Source organism: Phyllobates terribilis, unplaced genomic scaffold, assembly GCF_046119375.1.
Source record: "Phyllobates terribilis strain yellow unplaced genomic scaffold, ASM4611937v1 Scaffold_5__5_contigs__length_657084704, whole genome shotgun sequence".
Classification (NCBI taxonomy): domain Eukaryota; kingdom Metazoa; phylum Chordata; class Amphibia; order Anura; family Dendrobatidae; genus Phyllobates; species Phyllobates terribilis.
The window spans coordinates 28461927-28481132 of NW_027362765.1; the positions used below are offsets into that span (position 1 = coordinate 28461927).

At 43.5% G+C, this 19206-nt stretch overlaps 1 protein-coding gene across 1 annotated transcript in view; it reads left to right on the top strand.

Moving 5' to 3' along the window:
* The window catches only part of LOC141271818 (uncharacterized), a 78983-nt gene that overhangs the window by 24344 nt on the left and 35433 nt on the right, over window positions 1–19206 (top strand). The window contains exon 7 of the mRNA XM_073681990.1: window positions 5098–6015. Coding sequence (XP_073538091.1) covers window positions 5098–6015 — 918 coding nt within the window. The remainder of the gene's footprint in view (window positions 1–5097; window positions 6016–19206) is intronic.

A 19206-nucleotide genomic window follows, 5' to 3' on the forward strand; every position in this document is an offset into this window, starting at 1 on the left:
ACAGGTCATATTGTTGTCGGGATCGTTGCAGCGTCGCTAAGTGTGACGGAGCCTTTACTGTTACTGAATGGAAACATTGATTCCTGAGGTTGAACTGACGAGCAAGCAAATATCTAATGAAACACAGCATGTAAATCTATTATAGAACACAACAATAAGATTGACGTAACCAGTGCTCCGTGCTTGAAAAAGTCTACCTCCCTTAGAGCCGTGGATTCTGCTCTACGTCCATTGGTCTAATAGTTTTTAGAACAAGGCCAGCTCATCATGACCAGTGACATTATACACAGGAGTTCTGTATATAGTGTCAGTGTACAGTTAATACAGCAATCACCAGAAACATTATACACAGGAGCTCTATAAATCCTATATAGTGTATAGTGTAAGTGTACAGGTAACACACTGACTCACCTGTGACTCTAGTTGAAGTTCTTCTTTACTTTTCTTCATCCAGCGCAGACCACCGTCACTTCTTCAAGCCAGAACTCGTCTCTGCAGAAAATAACACCGTTATCTAAAGCACTGCTTCCAGAGCACATTCTCCAACTTCTACACTACGCTGCTGAATACAGACGTGCACCAACCATTAATATATAACTAGTTATATATATATTATTTTCTAGATTCTTTTCTTTTATTCTTTCTATTCTTTTTTTAGATTCTTTTCTTCTATTCTTTTTTCCTTTCTTCTATTCTAAATTTAATTTAAAAATAAAAGTTTACACCAAACACTCACACACACACGAAAAAAATGTCCTGTTCGTCTCAGACATGGTGGAGGAAACAAAAGCCTTCCTTGTCTTCCACACTGATAGTGAGGGAGAAGATGCAACCTTCCTTAATTTTTCCTCTTCTTCATCAAGTGATACCGAACCACCACACAGACACCCCAGGACAAAAAATGAGCCATCGCCCACAGTTAGTGACCCCCTATGGACCTCACCTCCTGAAAATTATGAGGCACAGATTCCTGATTTTGTGGTGCAATCAGGAATCCAATTTGACACTACAGGTCTCACAGAAATTGGCATTTTCAAAAACTTTTTCTGACAATTTTGTAGATCCCATGGTGCCCCAGACAAATTTATACGCACAACGATTTTTATACCAAAATCCCACTTCATCATTTGCCATCTGGATCCCTGTAGAAATTACGAAGTTTTGGAGCCTTGTTATTCACATAGGTTTAATGAAGAAGCCAGGAATTTGGCAATATTGGAGTGTTGGCATTTTATATAACACTCCACTGTTCTGCATGGCTGTGTCAATGACACACTTTGAGGCCATCCATAAATTTTTGCCTTACAACAATAATACACAATGTCCTCCCCAAGATGACCCCAACTTTGACCGACTTTTGTCAGTCATTGTTCACTTCAGCAACAATTTTGCTGAGGTGTACGTTCCCCTAAGGGACATGTGTGTAAATGAGTCCCCAATACATTTCTAGGGGAGGCTCAAATTCCAGCAATACCTGCCCAGTAAGAGGGCTAGGTGTGGAATTAAACTCTACCAGCTGTGCGAGAGTACCTCAGGACCCAAAAGTTTAGGGTTTATGAAGGTAAGGACATCCGGATTCAACCCCCTAAATGCCCCCCTGTCCTGGGAGTGAGTGGGAAAATTGTGTGGGAATTAGTGCACTCACTGCTGGGTCAAGGTTATCACTTCCACGTAGATAACTTTTATACCAGCATCCCACTCTTCAAATCCCTCTGTGTGCGAGCTAAAGCAGCATGCGGTACTGTTCGCAAAAATCAGAGAGGACTCCCTAAGATGCTAATTGGGCAGCTGATCAAAAAGGGTGAGAACAGAGCCCAGTGTAGCAAAAACATGCTGGTGGTCAAGTACAAGAGGGATGTCCTTTTCTTGACCACTATACATGGTGATGGCAGTACCCCCACAGGTGTACGAGTTCCTCTGCACTGGTCCCCAAACCAGAATGTGTCCGGGTGAGTTGACCTTTCTGATCAAATCCTCCAGCCATACAGTGCCATGCGAAAAGCTAAGGTGTAGTACAAGAATCTGGCATGCACATCGTACAGATGGCATTGTATAACGCTTTCATTCTATCATGATGTGCAGGCCAGACTGATACATTCCTTCAGTTCCAGGAGGTAGTGATCAAGGTCCTAATATTTGGCAGTCGGTAAGGAGCGGGCTCTAGTACTTCCAGAACTCAAGGTGCTCGTGTTGTACAAGGACAACATTTACCCGGTGAGGTCCCTCAAACTGCAAAAAGAGGAAGGTCGCAAAGAAAGTGCAAAGTGTGTTACATTAAGGGGATAGGAAAGGACACCATTTATCAGTGTGACACCTGCCCTGACAAACCTGGTCTGTGTATGGAAGACTGTTTCAGAGTCTACCACTCATCCATGGACTAATAAATTTATTTCTCACATATGCCAATGTGATTCACTCTACACAACTCATGTATGCCAACCTGATGCACTCTACACAACTCATGTATGCCAACCTGATGGACTCTATACAACTCACATATGCCAACCTGATGCACTCTACACAATTTACGTATGCCACCACATCATGAAATTCACATGCCAAGCAAACGTTAGATAAGTTCCAATATGGGGTCAATTGTGGGGGGTTCCACTGTTTAGGTACATCAGGGGGCTCTCCAAACGCGACATGTCGTCCGCTCTTGATTCCAGCCAATTTTGCTTTCAAATAATAAAACTATACTCCTTCTGAGCCCTGCCGTGAGCCCAAACAGCAGTTTTCCCCCACATATTTGGTATCGGCATACGCAAGAGAAATTGCACAACAATTTTTGCTGTCCATTTTCTCCTGTGAAAATAAAAAAATGAGGCATTTTTTGGGAAAAAAAAGTAAAATGTTCATTTTTTTTCCTACCACATTGCTTTAATATCTGTGAAGCATATGAAGGGTTAATAAACTTCTTGAATGTGGTTTTGAGCACTTTGGTGTAGTTTTTAAAATGGTGTCACTTTTGGGTATTTTCCATCACATACGCCCCTCAAAGTCACTTCAAGCGTGATGTCCCCAAAAAAATGATTTTCTAAATTTGGTTGGACAAATGAGAAATCGTTGGTCAACTTGTCACAAACTGTGCTGATGTAAAGTAGACATATGGTAAATGTTATTTATTAATTATTTTGTGTGAAATAACTCTGGTTTAAGGGCATAAAAATAAAATTTTGAAGATTGTGAAATTTTCTAAACTTTCACGAAATTTCCGATGTTTTCACAAACAAACACCTGTTGTAACCAACAAATTTTACCACTATCATGAAGTACAATATGTCACTAAAAACAGACTCAGAATCAGTGGGACACTGGTCAAAATTGTAAAATTTGACCTGGTCATGAATGCGAAAACAGGCTCAGGGATGAAGGGGTTAACATATGTGCGTTTATTTTTGAAAATAAATACATAAAATGTGCCAAATAATTTAGAAATATTTGTCATTTTAAAACTTTAAATTTGCATGCTCCTTAATTAGATAGTGAGACAAAATAGTTAATAGCATTTACCGAATTTCTTTTTTAGGTTGACAGCAGTTTTCCTACATCCCGTTTTATTTTTTTTTTTATATGTTCAATTAAATTACAAAAGCTATTTTTTTGGGTAACAATTCACTTTTGAAATTACTTTGAGGGGCCTAGATTTTAGATAAAACCAGGAAGGTATAGAAAATACGATGGACCTTATAAATTATTTTCCAACTTCTCCTGGATCTGACAATACTCTATATACGGTTGTATACTACAGTCTGGGCACATGGCAGGGCTTACAAGAGAAAGAATGACTTTTAGATATTTGTATGCAGATTGCTGAAATAGTTTGCAGGCACAATGTAACGGGGGCACTGTTTGTGGCCACCTGGCAGCTCAAAAGATGGCTACCACGAACAGGCTTGGTACTATCTATTACATTTTCCAGATCCCATGGATTGCCTTGCCCTTCACTCATTAACCCTTATACATGGATCAGGACATACACAAAGACCCCTTGGCGTGGGGAAATAAAGTAAGCTGCTGTATGGTGATGTGTGATGGCAAGAAGAATAGGCAGGTAGATGGTTCAGAACCAGGAGGGCAGAGAAAATACAAAACCAGAAGACATGCAAAGTCACAAACTGGGAGCTGAGCCCAGAGGACTGAACCAGAGGAGAACAAGGCTGTGTCTAGCAGCCTCCAGCAATATGCTTTGAGCTTTAGTAGGGTGTGATGCTTTCCAATTACCTAAAGTAGGGAGCTTATTATTCCAGCTGGACAGCACACACACCTATACAGCCAGACTGGATGGTAGTACTGGTCCGGGCCACCGTAATCTTAGTGGCTGGACAAAGCCTGCGCCACCCAGCGCTTCTGGTTCCAATGTCTTCTTCATCACCAGCGCCGCCTACATAATGAATGATGGCAGTAACTAGTGACAGAAGCAGACATCGCAAGAGCAGATCTCCGAGATGTGACACACCATTTGCAGAAAGCCTAATGTTCCAGAATGGCAGGAAATCAGAACAGTAGAAAACTCCATACAGTGACTCCATTTTGTAAATTACAACCATCAGTGAATTAATCTTTAGCAGTAGTGACTATTTTGACACCTAAGCGGGTGTTTGTTTTTTGCAGGATGAGTAGAAGTTTTTATTGGTATCATTTTCTCCTAAGAAAATTTTTTGGTGGCTTTTTATTCCAATATTTTGGAGGCAGAATGAACAAACAGTTGAACACCATGCTCCACTGGTTCATGAGGTCTTCTATAAGGCCACAGCCCCATTATCAGTATTTAGTTAGTATTCGGTCAGTATTTTCTCTCAGGAGTGGGAGCCAAACCAGGAGTCAGTGATAAATGAAGAATTGATGCATTTGTTTTTATTATACCTTTTCTCTGATTGTTCCTCACCTGGCTTTGGCTCCCACTCCTGAGAAAAAATACTGACCGAATACTGATACTGGGGCCGTGGGCTTAGACTGTGAACTGTCATTGTCTTAGTGAATGATTCAATTTTACTACATAACTTCCCATTTCTACAAACATTTTGAGTAGAAATGTTCAAAATTAAACATTTCAAAGATATTTTATTAAAAAATGATTGGTTTTATTCTTGGCAGATGATGGTGACAGGAGATCAGAGGAACAATTGACAGCTTCAGTTTTTAAATCAGATGACCTTGAGATCACACAAGATACAATTGAAGTGAATGTCATTACTCCAGATATACCATCATCCCTTCACAGCAAAGATCGATCATCTGATCCTTTGAAACAGGTCCTATCTTCTAATTCATTACAGACTACTAAGAAAAATAAAAGTCAGAAAAGAAGCATTGAAAAAAGAACTGCTCTTAAAGCAAAGAAGCCAACAACACATTCAGAACATGGAAATAGTTTTTCACTCGAAACATCATTTGTTAAACGTCAAAAAAATCACACAGAGAAGAGATTTTCTTGTTCCAAATGTGGGAAGTATTTTAACCAGGAATCAGCTCTTGTTAGGCATGAGAGAATGCATACTACTGGGGAGAAGCCATATTCATGTTCAGAATGTGGGAAATGGTTTTCATATAAATCACATTTTGTTGCTCACCAGAGAACTCACACAGGGGAGAAGCCATATTCATGTTCAGAATGTGGAAAATGTTTTGGACATAAACCACATCTTGTTGCACATCAAAGAATTCACACAGGGGAGAAGACACATTCATGTTCAGAATGTGGGAAATGTTTTTTATATAAATCACATCTCGTTACTCACCAGAGAACTCACACAGGGGAGAAACCATATTCATGTTCAGAATGTGGGAAATGCTGGGCAGATAAATCAAGTCTTGTTCAGCACCAGAGAACTCACACAGGGGTGAGGCCTTTTTCCTGTTCAGAATGTGGGAAATGTTTTTTAGGTAAATCAAGTCTTGTTAGACACCAGAGAATTCACACAGGGCAGAAGCCTTTTTCCTGTTCAGAATGTGGAAAATGTTTTACCCAAAAATGGAATGTTCTTGAACATCAAAAATCCCACACAGGGAGAAGTCATTATCATACCTAGAATGTGAAAAATAAATTACTGGAAAAAATTATATTTTGTTGACCATCAAAAATAACTCATACAGGGAGAAACTACATATTTTATTGACAAATTATACAAAAACCATATAACTGACAGTTACAGGAGCCCAGACACTAGGGAAAGGGGGAAGTGGAGACCTCCTAGTCTGGTCTAGCATCACCCTGTCTCAACTATAGTCCCTATATTGCCTCTTCAGCAATCTCCGCACGCGTGCCTCACCCTACTCTCCCTGGCGTATGGCTACGGCTAGGAATGGGAGGAGATGAGCACTAGTCAATCTTCGCTAAACTCTATAGACAACAAGGGTACACAAAACAGGGGAAAAACGGCTTAGCTTTAGATGTACTCCAAATGTGCACATGGCCTCAAGCTCCAGAGAGGACGAAGTACTGCTCCTGCTAAGCTTCACAAGTAGAAATGAATATAACTGGCGACTCCCTCTCAGACACAGCAGGTATACATACACCCAGGCCAGAGAGCTATTTAGCAAGAGAGAGATAGCTGCTCGATCCTAAAGACAGCCTCTATTTAAGAAGCTGTCTGCAATGCCAAACGTAGCGATCTCTTGCACGCCTCTGCAGGGCGACTGTCCGTCACCTTCGACACACCTGTGACAGTACTCCCCCTCTACGAGTGGCCTCCGGACACTCAGGACTGGGTTTCTCAGGAAAAGAGGTGTGGAATGAGCCAACTAATCTGGGAGCTTTCACCTCTGACTCTGAAACCCATAGCCTTTCCAGTGCACCAAGTATTGTAGAGAACAATGTTGGAGATGAGAATCTACAATCCTCTAAATCTGGAACTACAGATTACCATCAACTATTACTGGGGGTGGTGGTAGAGGTGAGGGCTCAAGAGGTTCCACATACCTTTTGAGTAAGGACCTGTGGAACACATTGTGGATCTGACGGGCCTGAGGAAGTTCAAGATGAAACGCTGCTTGGTTAATGACGGCAGTTATTTTATAGGGACCAATAAACCTAGGTCCTAGCTTCCAAGAAGGAACTTTCAATCTTATATTCCTGGTAGACAACCACACAGTCATTCAAATTCAGGTCCAGACCTGGCAAGTGTTTTCTGTCAGCCATACGTTTATACCTGTCTCCCATGGTCTGTAAATTACACAGAACACCCTGCCATACCATTCAAAACCCTAACCCTGGCATACAAAGCCATCCACAACCTTTCTCCCCCTTATATCTCTGACCTAGTCTTCCGGTAAATACCTGCACGCAACCTCCAATCCTCACAAGATCTCCTTCTCTACTCCCCTCTTATCTCCTCTTCCCACAATCGCATACAAGATTTCTCCCATGCATCCCCCCTACTCTGAAATTCTTTACCCCAACATATCAGACTCTTACCTACCATGGAAACCTTTAAAAGGAACCTGAAGACTCACCTCTTTCGACAAGCCTACAATCTGCAGTAACCATTGCTCCACCATACTGCTGCACGACTAGCTCTACCATCACCTACTGTATCCACACCTATCCCTTGTAGATTGTGAGCCCTCGCGGGCAGGGTTCTCGCTCCTCCTGTACCAGTTGTCGTCACGTTTTGTTAAAGATCTTTGTAATAGTTCATGTATGTATACCCCTCTTTCACATGTAAAGCGCCATGGAATAAATGGCGCTATAATAATAGAGGAGAGTGACGAAGCAAACCCGTTCCTCCTCAGGAACTCCTGAAACTCCTCCCCCACTGAAGGTACCAAACTGTGGATGATCACCTTATGCACCGAAGAACAGTGACATGCCAGTGGATTCTTGACTATGATTATTAATGGCAAATTCTGCCAGCGGTAAGTAGGATGCCCAATCATCTTGATTTTCGGAGATGAAACACCTGAGGTATGTCTCCCAAGTTCTGATTGACATGCTCAGTCTGACTATTCAACTGAGAGTGGAAGGCAGAGGAAAAGGACAGCTGTGCCTGCAGTCAAGAACAGAATGCCTTCCAGAATTTGGAAACAAATTGGGTTCCCCGATCAGACACCACATCGGAGGGAACCCCGTGAAGCTTCACAATCTCATTTATGAACACCTGAGCAAGTGTCTTGGCATTGGGAAGTGCAGGTAATGCGACGAAGTGAACCATTTTACTGAACCTATCTACTACAACGAAAACCACCGTTTTGCCTGCAGAAACCGGTTGGTCAGTAATAAAATCCATGAACAAGTGTGTCCTTGGCCTACTAGGGATAGGTAGCGGAAGAAGAGTACCTGACGGATGGGTATGCGAAATCTTAGAACATGCGCAAATACTACAAGCAGCTACGTGTTCAATCACATGCCGAAGCAACCCCGGCCACCAAAAACGACGAGAGAGGAAGTCCACGGTAGCCTTACAACCTGGATGCCCAGCAAGCACAGAGTTATGATGTTCCTTGATTACTTAGCGGCGCAGATCAGATGGCACAAATAACTTTCCTGAAAGGCAGGAGGCTGGGGCGTCCCCCTTAGCCTCCAACACCTCACTCTACAGTTAAGGATAAAGAGCCGAAATGACTACCCCTTTCTGTAATATCGGGGCAGGGTTCTCATGGTCACCACCACCAGGGAAGCTCCGGGACAAAGCATCAGCCTTGACATTTTTGACACCTGGACGAAAAGTGAAAACAAAATTTGAACCTAGTAAAAACATCTGGCTTGCCTAGGGTTGAGACGTTTAGCTAACTGGAGAAATGACAGGTTGTTTTGGTCAGTAATAACAGTAATAGGATGGACAGCTCCCTCCAGCCAATGTCGCCATTCCTCGAATGTCAATTTGATCACCAAAGGTTCCCTATTGCCTACGTCATAATTTCTCTCAGCCGAAGACCATTTTTTAGAAAAGGCGGCGCATGGACACCATTTACCAGGGGATGAACCCTGTGACAACACAGCCCCAACCCCGACAGCCGAAGTGTCGACCTCCACTATAAAGGGTTGAGAAACATCGGGTTGACTGAGTATAGCTGCAGTGGCAAAATGATTCTTTAAGGAAGAAATAGCCTGGAGGGAAGCATCCGACTATTTGGAAAAATAAGACCCTTTCTTAGTCATGTCAGTAAGGGATTTCACTAGAACACTAATTTTGGATGAATTTCCTGTAAAAATTAGTAAAGCCCAAAAAACGTTGTTGAGCCTTCAGGTTCTCAGGACGTTCCCAGTCAAGAATGGCACGGATCTTCTCCGGATCCATTCGAAAACCTGAAGATGACAACAAGTACCCCAAAAACTGCACCTCCTGAACAGCGAAAACACATTTTTCTAGTTTGGCATAAAGTTTGTTATCCCTTAATATCTGGAGCACTTGCTTAACATGCCCCCGATATGTCTCAACATCAGGTGAATAAACCAAAATATCATCCAGATAGACCACCACAAACCTCCCCACCAAATCATGGAAAATATCATTTATGAAATGCTTGAAGACCGCAGGTGCATTGCTCAAACCAAAAGGCATAACCAAACTCTCGAAATGTCCTTCCGGGGTATTGAACGCTGTCTTCCATTCGTCCCCTTCTCTGAGTCTAACCAGATTGTAGGCTCCCCTTAAATCCAAGTTGGAGAATACCTTAGCTCCCTCAACCTGGCTGAAAAAATCAGGAATCAGAGGAAGAGGGTATGGATCACGGATAGTAATTTGATTTAATTACCAGAAATCTAAACAGGGACGTAGACCGCCATCTTTTTTCTTCACAAAGAAAAACCCTGCTGCCACGGGCGAAGATGAGGGTCTGATATGTCCCTTCTCCACACTTTCTGCAATGAAATCCTTCATGGCTTGTCTCTCAGGGCCAGAAAGATTATACAGTCTGGCCTTCGATAGTTTAGCTCCAGGGGTCAGGTTAATAGGACAGTCATAAGCATGATGAGGAGGCAGATCCTGGCACCCCCTCTCAGAAAAAACGTCCTCAAAACCAGACAGAAAAGCAGGTAATATTTCCATAGAGACAGTAGCAATGGAAATATCTAGGCAGTTCTCATGGTAGTAATCTTCCCATTCAATAATCTCCCTGGCTTGCCAATCCACCAACGAATTATGTTTAACAAGCCACGGTATACCCAAGACAATCGGAGTGGGAAGACTGTCCAGAACATAGCAAGGGATGATTTCACAATGAACTAACCCCACCTTCAGGTTTACATTATGTACAATCTGAGTAAATGCTTTCTGTGCAAGTGGCGCTGAGTCAATGGCAAAGATGGGAATAGGTTCAGCTAAAGCACAGCAAGGAAGACCATGAGTTTTCACAAACTCAGCATCAACCATGCTGACTCCGGCACCACTGTCAACAAACACAGAATTTTTTTCGGTTTTGCTCTCTAGCACCACCTCTGCTGTCAGGACAAAGCGGGAACTGCAGTTTGGCCACAAATGCACCCCTTGTTTATCCAACTCCAGACTACTGAGAGTTAATCGAGTCTCCTTTTGTTTAGGAATTGAAGGAAAGGTCCCAAGAAAGTGTCCCTTTTTTCCACAAAAAAAACCCGCCTTTTTTCTTGCGTATCTCCGGAGAGATATATGATGTAGAGACACCCCATAACTGCATGGGTTCCTCCACCTCCCCCAGTACTGGTTCATCCCCAGAATGCTCACCTGGCAGAGGTACACAACCCCGACAAGAAGGCCCTGGAGAAGGTGGTCCCACCCGTCTATCCCGAATACGTCTATCAAGACGTATGGCCAAAGACATGGCAGCCTGCAAGGACTGAGGTGTTTCATATACAGCCAAGGCATCTTACAACCTTTCAGTAAGCCCTTCACAAAATTTACTTCTAAAGGCTGAGTCATTCCATTTGGAATCCGTTGCCCATCTACGGAATTCCGAACTGTATGTTTGCACTGACCGAATCCCCTGCTGAAGGCGACGTAGCCTAGACTCAGCCAAGGCGACTCTGTCAGAGTCATCCTAGATGAGGGCCAGAGCTCCGAAAAAACCCTCCACGGACAAACCGAGTCTTACAGTAACGAAAACGCCCATGACTGAGGATCACCCTGCAATAGAGAGATCACAATACCAGCCCGTTGCTTCTCATTATCGAAGGAGTAGGGACAAAGTTTAAAATACAATTTTGCATGTCTCCTTAAACACAAAAAACTTGTCACTACCTCCTGAAAACCTGTCCGGAAGGGCAACCTTGGGTTTAGGCTGGACAGGCCTACCAGCAAAGACCCCCATATTGGCAACCTGTAGCCTCTGATGCTGCTGCTGAACTTCACAGCGGAGGTTATTCACCTCCAGAAACAGACAGCGGAACTGCTCTGTGAGCTCTGCAACTGAGTCCATACCAAGGGAGAAAGGAAAAAAAAAAGAAAAAAGGGTGCACACCTAAAAACACACAAAGAAAACAAGCAAAACAAAATGTCAGTTCCCTTTTTTTTCCTTTTCATAACGTGCTTGGCCGGTTATAAAGTCTCGCCAGGTGTAGGAAAGACTAGTTCAACGCTGAGGGAAAAGGGGAAAGGGAGCCCAGACACTAGGGAAAGGGGGAAGTGGAGACCTCCTAGTCTGGTCTAGCGTCACCCTGTCTCAACTATAGTCCCTATATTGCCTCTTCAGCAATCGCTGCACGCGTGCCTCACCCTACTCTCCCTGGCATATGGCTACGGTTAGAGATGGGAGGAGATGAGCACTAGTCAACCTCTGCTAAACTCTATAGACAACAAGGGTACACAAAACAGGGGAAATGACTTAGCTTTAGATGAACTCCAAATAAGCACACGGCCTCAAGCTCCAGAGAGGACGAAGTACTGCTCCTGCTAAGCTTCACAAGTAGAAATGAGTATAATCGGCAACTCCCTCTCAGACACACCAGGTATGTATACACCCAGGCCAGAATGCTAATTAGCAAGAGAGAGGTAGCCGCTCAATCCTAAAGACAGCCTCTTATCTAAGAAGTAGAGATGAGCGGTCTTCGACTAGAACTGTTCGCCAATCTCAAATTCGAGCTGTTTTGGGTGGTGTTAGAGTTGTTCGAACGCTAACGATTTACAAAAAATTCGGCTGTTTGAGGTTATGTTCGATAACTGTTCATGCACTAAAAGCGTGTCCTGCATGTCTGGCGCTATTAAGAGCACCAATCATGCAGGGATTGTCTGCCACTCACTGTAATGCCACAGCCATGTTGGTTGTGGCATTACAGTGGTTGCCCAAATCGAAGGGAACAGTGCTCACAGTGAAACATGAAAAGCCGGCAATTCATCAGCGGCATACACCGGTACCCGACAATTTAGAACAGAAATAATAGAGCATCACACATAGGTTAGGTAGATAGAAACATGTTAGTCACATATATAATAAGTACAGTGATAGTGTTGATTACTGTACTTGTCATTTAGTGTTAAAATAAAGTATTTATTAAAAAAAAAAATTGGCGTGGGGTTACCCGTAATTTTAGTCTTTAGCAGAGGTTAAGCAGATGGCTGGGGCAGATGTTTGAAGCCTGGGAAGGGGGTAATACCCACGGAGCTTCCCAGGCTACTAATATCAGCCCCCAGCTGAATACCTAGCCTTTACTAGCTATTAAAATGGGGGACCCAAAAAAAAAATGACGTGGGGTTCCCCCTATTTTAATAGCTAGCAAAAGCTAGGCAGACAGCTGGGGGCTGATATTAATAGCCCAGGAAGGGTGCCATGAATATTGGCCCCCTCCCAGGCTAGAGACACCAGCCGTCAGCCGCCCCAGAAATGGCGCATCCATAGGATGCGCCAATTCTGGCACTTAGCCTCGCTCTTCCCACTGCCCTGTAGCAGTGGCAGTGGGGTAATAGGGCTGGGGTTGATGTCTGCTTATAATGCCAGCTGACATCAAGCCCAAGTTAGTAATGGAGAGGCATCTATCAGACACCCCCATTACTAACCCCATAGTCAAAGTTAAAAAAAACCCACAAACACCCAGAATAAAGTCCTTTAATTGAAATAAACACTTTATTGTTCTAAATTAAACCATACTTACCATCACGCCCATTCCAGCTGAAGCCAATGTCTTCTGCAATAAAAGTAAAATAATAAACCAACATCATCCTTACCTTTCCATGGTTCCAGCCTGTCATCTCAATGCCATCACAGCGTGGGAGAATTCTGCTGAAGCGCTGAGCGCAGGAGAATTCTCCCACGCTGTCAGTGACGTGCATGAGGTAAGCTGAGTTCATTGGACATGACCTTGGCTCATCTGGATGCCGTCACAGCCGGACACTGCAGAGCGCAAGCATGCCTGCGCTTCTCAGTGTCTGCGGCATGGCAAGCTGGATGGCAGCTTTCGGCTGCGATCCAGCCTGTCATGTCAATGTAATAGAGCTGGAGCCGTCCTGGGAACCATGGAAAGGTAAGGATGAGGTTGCTTTATTATTTTACTTTTATTGCAGAAGACATTGGCTTCAGCTGAAATGGGCGTGATGGTAAGTATGGTTTAATTTAGAACATTAAAAAATTGTGTGTTTATTTCAATTAAAGGCATCTGGTGGTTGGGGGCAGCCCGTTCCTGGATGCTGTACCTGGCTGGCATACAAAAATATGGCGAATCCCACGTCAAAATTTTTGGGAAAAATTAATTAAAAAATAATAAAAAAATAATAATAATTTAGGGACTGCATCTTTATTAACCCCTCACGTGGAGGGGTTAATAAAGATGCAGTCCCTAAATGTGTTTTTTTTTAAATTTTTATTGAATCTTTCACAAAAAATTTGACGTGGCCTTCGCCATATTTTTGTGTCCAGCCAGGTACAGCAGACAGGAACGGGCTGCCCCCAACCCCCAGATGCCTATTTGTACCTGACTGAAAACAAAAATACAGGTAAGCCCTTTTTTAAATTATTTTATGAATTTCATGAAATAATTTAAAATAAATTGCCGTGGGGCTTCGCCCTATTTTTGTGTCCAGCCAGGTACAGCAGGCAGGAACCGGCTGCCCCCAACCACCAGCTGCCTATTTGTGCCTGACCGGACACAACAATATAGGGAAGCCCTTTTTTTTTTTAATTATTTCATGAATTTCATGAAATAATTTAAAAAAAAAAATATGTGGGGCTTCGCCCTATTTTTATGTCCAGCCAGGTACATCTAGGCAGCTGGGGGCTGGAATCCGCAGCGCAGGGAGGCCCAAGCTTTCTGCCCCCCCCCCCCCCCCCGCGGCAAATTGCAGTCCGCAGCCACCCCAGAAAATGGCGCGTTCATAGAAGCCCCATCTTCTGGCGCTGTACCCAACTCATCCAGGGCCCTGGTGTGGTGGCTCATTGGGTAATAAAGGGGTTAGGGCCAGCTTGGCATTATCAGCTGGCCCTAAGCCCGAAATTCATGGGGTCACGCCAATATTGGACATGACCGCCATGAATTTCTAGTAAAGTATTTAAAAAAACACAGCACCCAGAATAAAGTCCTTTAATTGAAATAAACACACAGCTTTCGGCTACGATCCAGCCTGTCATGTGAATGTAGCAGAGCTGAAGCCGTCGTGGGAACCATGGAAAGGTAAGGATGATGTTGGTTTATTATTTTACTTTTATTGCAGAAGACATTGGCTTCAGCTGGAATGGGCGTGATGGTAAGTATGGTTTAATTTAGAGCAATAAAGAATTGTGTGTTTATTTCAATTAAGGACTTATCCTATGGATGCGCCATTTCTGGGGCAGCTGACGGCTGGTGCTTCTAGCCTGGGAGGGGGCCAATATTCATGGCACCCTTCCTGGGCTATTAATATCAGCCCCCAGCTGTCTGGGGACCCCACGTCAGTTTTTTGGAGGTCCCCCATTTTAATAGCTAGTAAAGGCTAGGTATTCAGCTGGGGGCTGATATTAGTAGCATGGGAAGCTCCGTGGGTATTACCCCCTTCCCAGGCTTCAAACATTTGCCCCAGCCATCTGCTTAACCTCCGCTAGAGACTAAAATTACGGGGAACCCCACGCCAATTTTTTTTTAAATAAATCCTTTATTTTAACACTATATGACAAGTACAGTAATCAACACTATCACTGTACTTATTATATATATGACTGACATGTTTCTATCTATCTAATCTATGTGTGATGCTCTATTCTTTCTATTCTAAATTGTCGGGTACAGATGCTGAATTGCCGGCCGGCTTTTTTAAAGAGACAGGTGCATGAAAACACTATTATTTTTTTTAATAAATCCTTTAACACTAAATGACAAGTACAGTAAGCAACACTGTCACTGTACTTCTTATATATGTGACTGACATGTCTCTATCTGTCTAATCTATGTGTGATGCTCTATTCTTTCTGTTCTAAATTGTCGGGTACCGGTGTATGCCGTTGCTGAATTGCCGGCTGGCTTTTTTAAAGAGAGTGTCTTCTGAGCAGTTTGTAAGCTTTTGGACACCTTTGAAGGTGTTTTCTATGTGTTTCTATGTGTTTTTGTTTGCCTGCCATTGGTTTTAACGGTGTTCGACGGTGTTCTAAGGTGTTCGACGAACAGTTCCACGAACATCCCGGTGTTCGACGAACCGAACCGAACCCAAACACTACGGTGGTGGCTCAACACTACTAAGAAGCTGTCTGCAATGCCAAACATAGAGATCTCCTGCAACCCACTGCATGGCGACTGTCCGTCACCTCTGACACACCTGTGACAGGATCTTTCACATGACCTGGAAGCAAGTACAAAATGGGGTAATGTACAGTACAGACCAAAAGTTTGGACACACCTTCTCATTTAAAGATTTTTCTGTATTTTCATGACTTTTAAAATTGTACATTCACACTGAAGACATCAAAACTATGAATTAACACATGTGGAATTATATACTTAACAAAAAAGTGTGAAACAACTGAAAATATGTCTTAAATTCTAGGTTCTTCAAAGTAGCCACCTTTTGCTTTGATGACTGCTTTGCACACTCTTGGCATTCTCTTGATGAGCTTCAAGAGGTAGTCACCGGAAATGGTCTTCACTTCACAGGTGTGCCCTGTCAGGTTTAATAAGTGGGATTTCTTGCCTTATAAATGGGGTTGGGACCATCAGTTGTGTTGTGCAGAAGTCTGGTGGATACACAGCTGATAGTCCTACTGAATAGACTGTTAGAATTTGTATTATGGCAAGAAAAAAGCAGCTAAGTAAAGAAAAACGAGTGGCCATCATTACTTTAAGAAATGAAGGTCAGTCAGTCCGAAAAATTGGGAAAACTTTGAAAGTGTCCCCAAGTGCAGTTGCAAAAACCATCAAGCGCTAAAAAGAAACTGGCTCACATGAGGACCGCCCCAGGAAAGGAAGACCAAGAGTCACCTCTGCTTCTGAGGATAAGTTTATCCGAGTCACCAGCCTCAGAAATCGCAGGTTAACAGCAGCTCAGATTAGAGACCAGGTCAATGCCACACAGAGTTCTAGCAGCAGACACATCTCTACAACAACTGTTAAGAGGAGACTTTGTGCAGCAGGCCTTCATGGTAAAATAGCTGCTAGGAAACCACTGCTAAGGACAGGCAACAAGCAGAAGAGACTTGTTTGGGCTAAAGAACACAAGGAATGGACATTAGACCAGTGGAAATCTGTGCTTTGGTCTGATGAGTCCAAATTTGAGATTTTTGGTTCCAACCACCGTGTCTTTGTGCGACGCAGAAAAGGTGAACGGATGGACTCTACATGCCTGGTTCCCACCGTGAAGCATGGAGGAGGTGTGATGGTGTGGGGGTGCTTTGCTGGTGACACTTTTGGGGATTTATTCAAAATTGAAGGCATACTGAACCAGCATGGCTACCACAGCATCTTGCAGCAGCATGCTATTCCATCCGGTTTGCGTTTAGTTGGACCATCATTTATTTTTCAACAGGACAATGACCCCAAACACACCTCCAGGCTGTGTAAGGGCTATTTGACCAAGAAAGAGAGTGATGGGGTGCTACGCCAGATGACCTGGCCTCCACAGTCACCAGACCTGAACCCAATCGAGATGGTTTGGGGTGAGCTGGACCGCAGAGTGAAGGCAAAAGGGCCAACAAGTGCTAAGCATCTCTGGGAACTCCTTCAAGATTGTTGGAAGACCATTTCTGGTGACTACCTCTTGAAGCTCATCAAGAGAAAGCCAAGAGTGTGCAAAGCAGCAATCAAAGCAAAAGGTGGCTACTTTGAAGAACCTAGAATATAAGACATATTTTCAGTTGTTTCACACTTTTCTGTTAAGTATATAATTCCACATGTGTTAATTCATAGTTTTGATGCCTTCAGTGTGAATGTACAATTTTCATAGTCTTGAAAATAGAAAAAAATCTTAAAATGAGAAGGTGTGTCCAAACTTTTGGTCTGTACTGTATATACAGTGTATGCAAATGTGTACCGTATATTCCGGCGTATAAGATGACCTGGTGTATAAGACGACCCCCCTACTTTCCTGTTAAAATATAGAGTTTAGGATATATTCACCGTATAAGACTACCCCTTTTCCAACGCATACCAAACACCGGTAAAAATTAAAAAAAAACAGATTTGAATTTAACATGGTCCTTTTTTAATTTAAATTCTTATGACATGCAGGTATATAGCAGGAAAACTGTCACTCATAAACATATTAAAATAGGGGGGACCCCACGTCATTTTTTGGGGGGGTCCCCCATTCTAATAGCTAGTAAAGGCTAGGTATTCAGCTGGGGGCTGATATTAGTAGCCTGGGAAGCTCCGTGGGTATTACCCCCTTCCCAGACTTCAAACATCTGCCCCAGCCGTCTGCTTAACCTCCGCTAGAGACTATAATGATGGTGGATCCCACGCCAATTTTCTTTTTAAAAAATCCTTTATTTTAACACTAAATGACAATTGAGGGGTTAATAAAGATGCAGTCCCTAAATTATTATTAATTTTGTAATTAATTTTTCCCAAAAATGTTGACGTGGGCTTCGCCATATTTTTGTGTCCAGCCAGGTACAGCAGGCAGGAACGGGCTGCCCCCAACCACCAGCTGCCTATTTGTACCTGGCCGGACACAACAATATAGGGAAGCCCTTTTTTTTTAAATTATTTCATGAAATAATTAAAAAAAAAAAAGACGTGGGGCTTCGCCCTATTTTTGTGTCCAGCCAGGTACAACTAGGCAGCTGGGGGCTGGAATCTGCAGCGCAGGGAGGCCCAAGCTTTCTGGGCCCCCCCCCCCCGCTGCAAATTGCAGTCCGCAGCCACCCCGGAAAATGGCGCGTTCATAGAAGCGCCATCTTCTGGCGCTGTACCCAACTCATCCAGGGCCCTGGTGCGGTGGCTCACTGGGTAATAAAGGGGTTAAGGCCAGCTTGGCATTATCAGCTGGCCCTAAGCCCGAAATTCATGGGGTCACGCCAATATTAGACATGACCGCCATGAATTTCTAGTAAAGTAATTAAAAAAAACACAAACACCCAGAATAAAGTCCTTTAATTGAAATAAAGACACAATCCTTTATTGTTCTAAATTAAACCATACTTACCGTCACACCCATTCCAGCTGAAGCCAACGATCTCCTGCAATAAAAGTAAAATAATAAAGCAACCTCATCCTTACCTCTCCATGGTTCCCAGGACCGGTCCAGCTCTGCTACATTCACATGACAGGCTGCACCGCAGCAGAACGCTGCCGTTCAGCTTGCCATGCGGCAGACACTGAGAAGCGCAGGCATGCTTGTGCTCCTCAGTGTCTGACTGTGACGGCATCCAGATGAGCCGAGATCATGTCCAATGAACTCGGCTCACCTCATGCACGTCACTGACAGCGTGGGAAAATTCTCCTGCTCCCCGCATGCGCAGTAGAAGTTTCCCACGCTGTCAGTGACGGACGTCCAGGAGGTGAGCTGAGTTCATTGTCGGCTCATCTGGATGCCGTCACAGCGAGACACTGAGGAGCGCAAGCATGCCTGCGCTTCTCAGTGTCTGCGGGATGACAGGCTGGATGGCAGCGTTCTGCTGCGGTCCAGCCTGTCATCTCGATGTAGCAGAGCTGGAGCTGTCGTGGGAACCATGGAAAGGTAAGGATGAGGTTGCTTTATTATTTTTCTTTTATTGCAGGAGATCGTTGGCTTCAGCTGGAATGGGCGTGATGGTAAGTATGGTTTAATTTAGAACAATAAAGAATTGTGTCTTTATTTCAATTAAAGGACTTTATTCTGGGTGTTTGTGTTTTTTTTAACTTTGACTATGGGGTTAGTAATGGGGGTGTCTTATAGACGCCTCTCCATTACTAACCTGGGC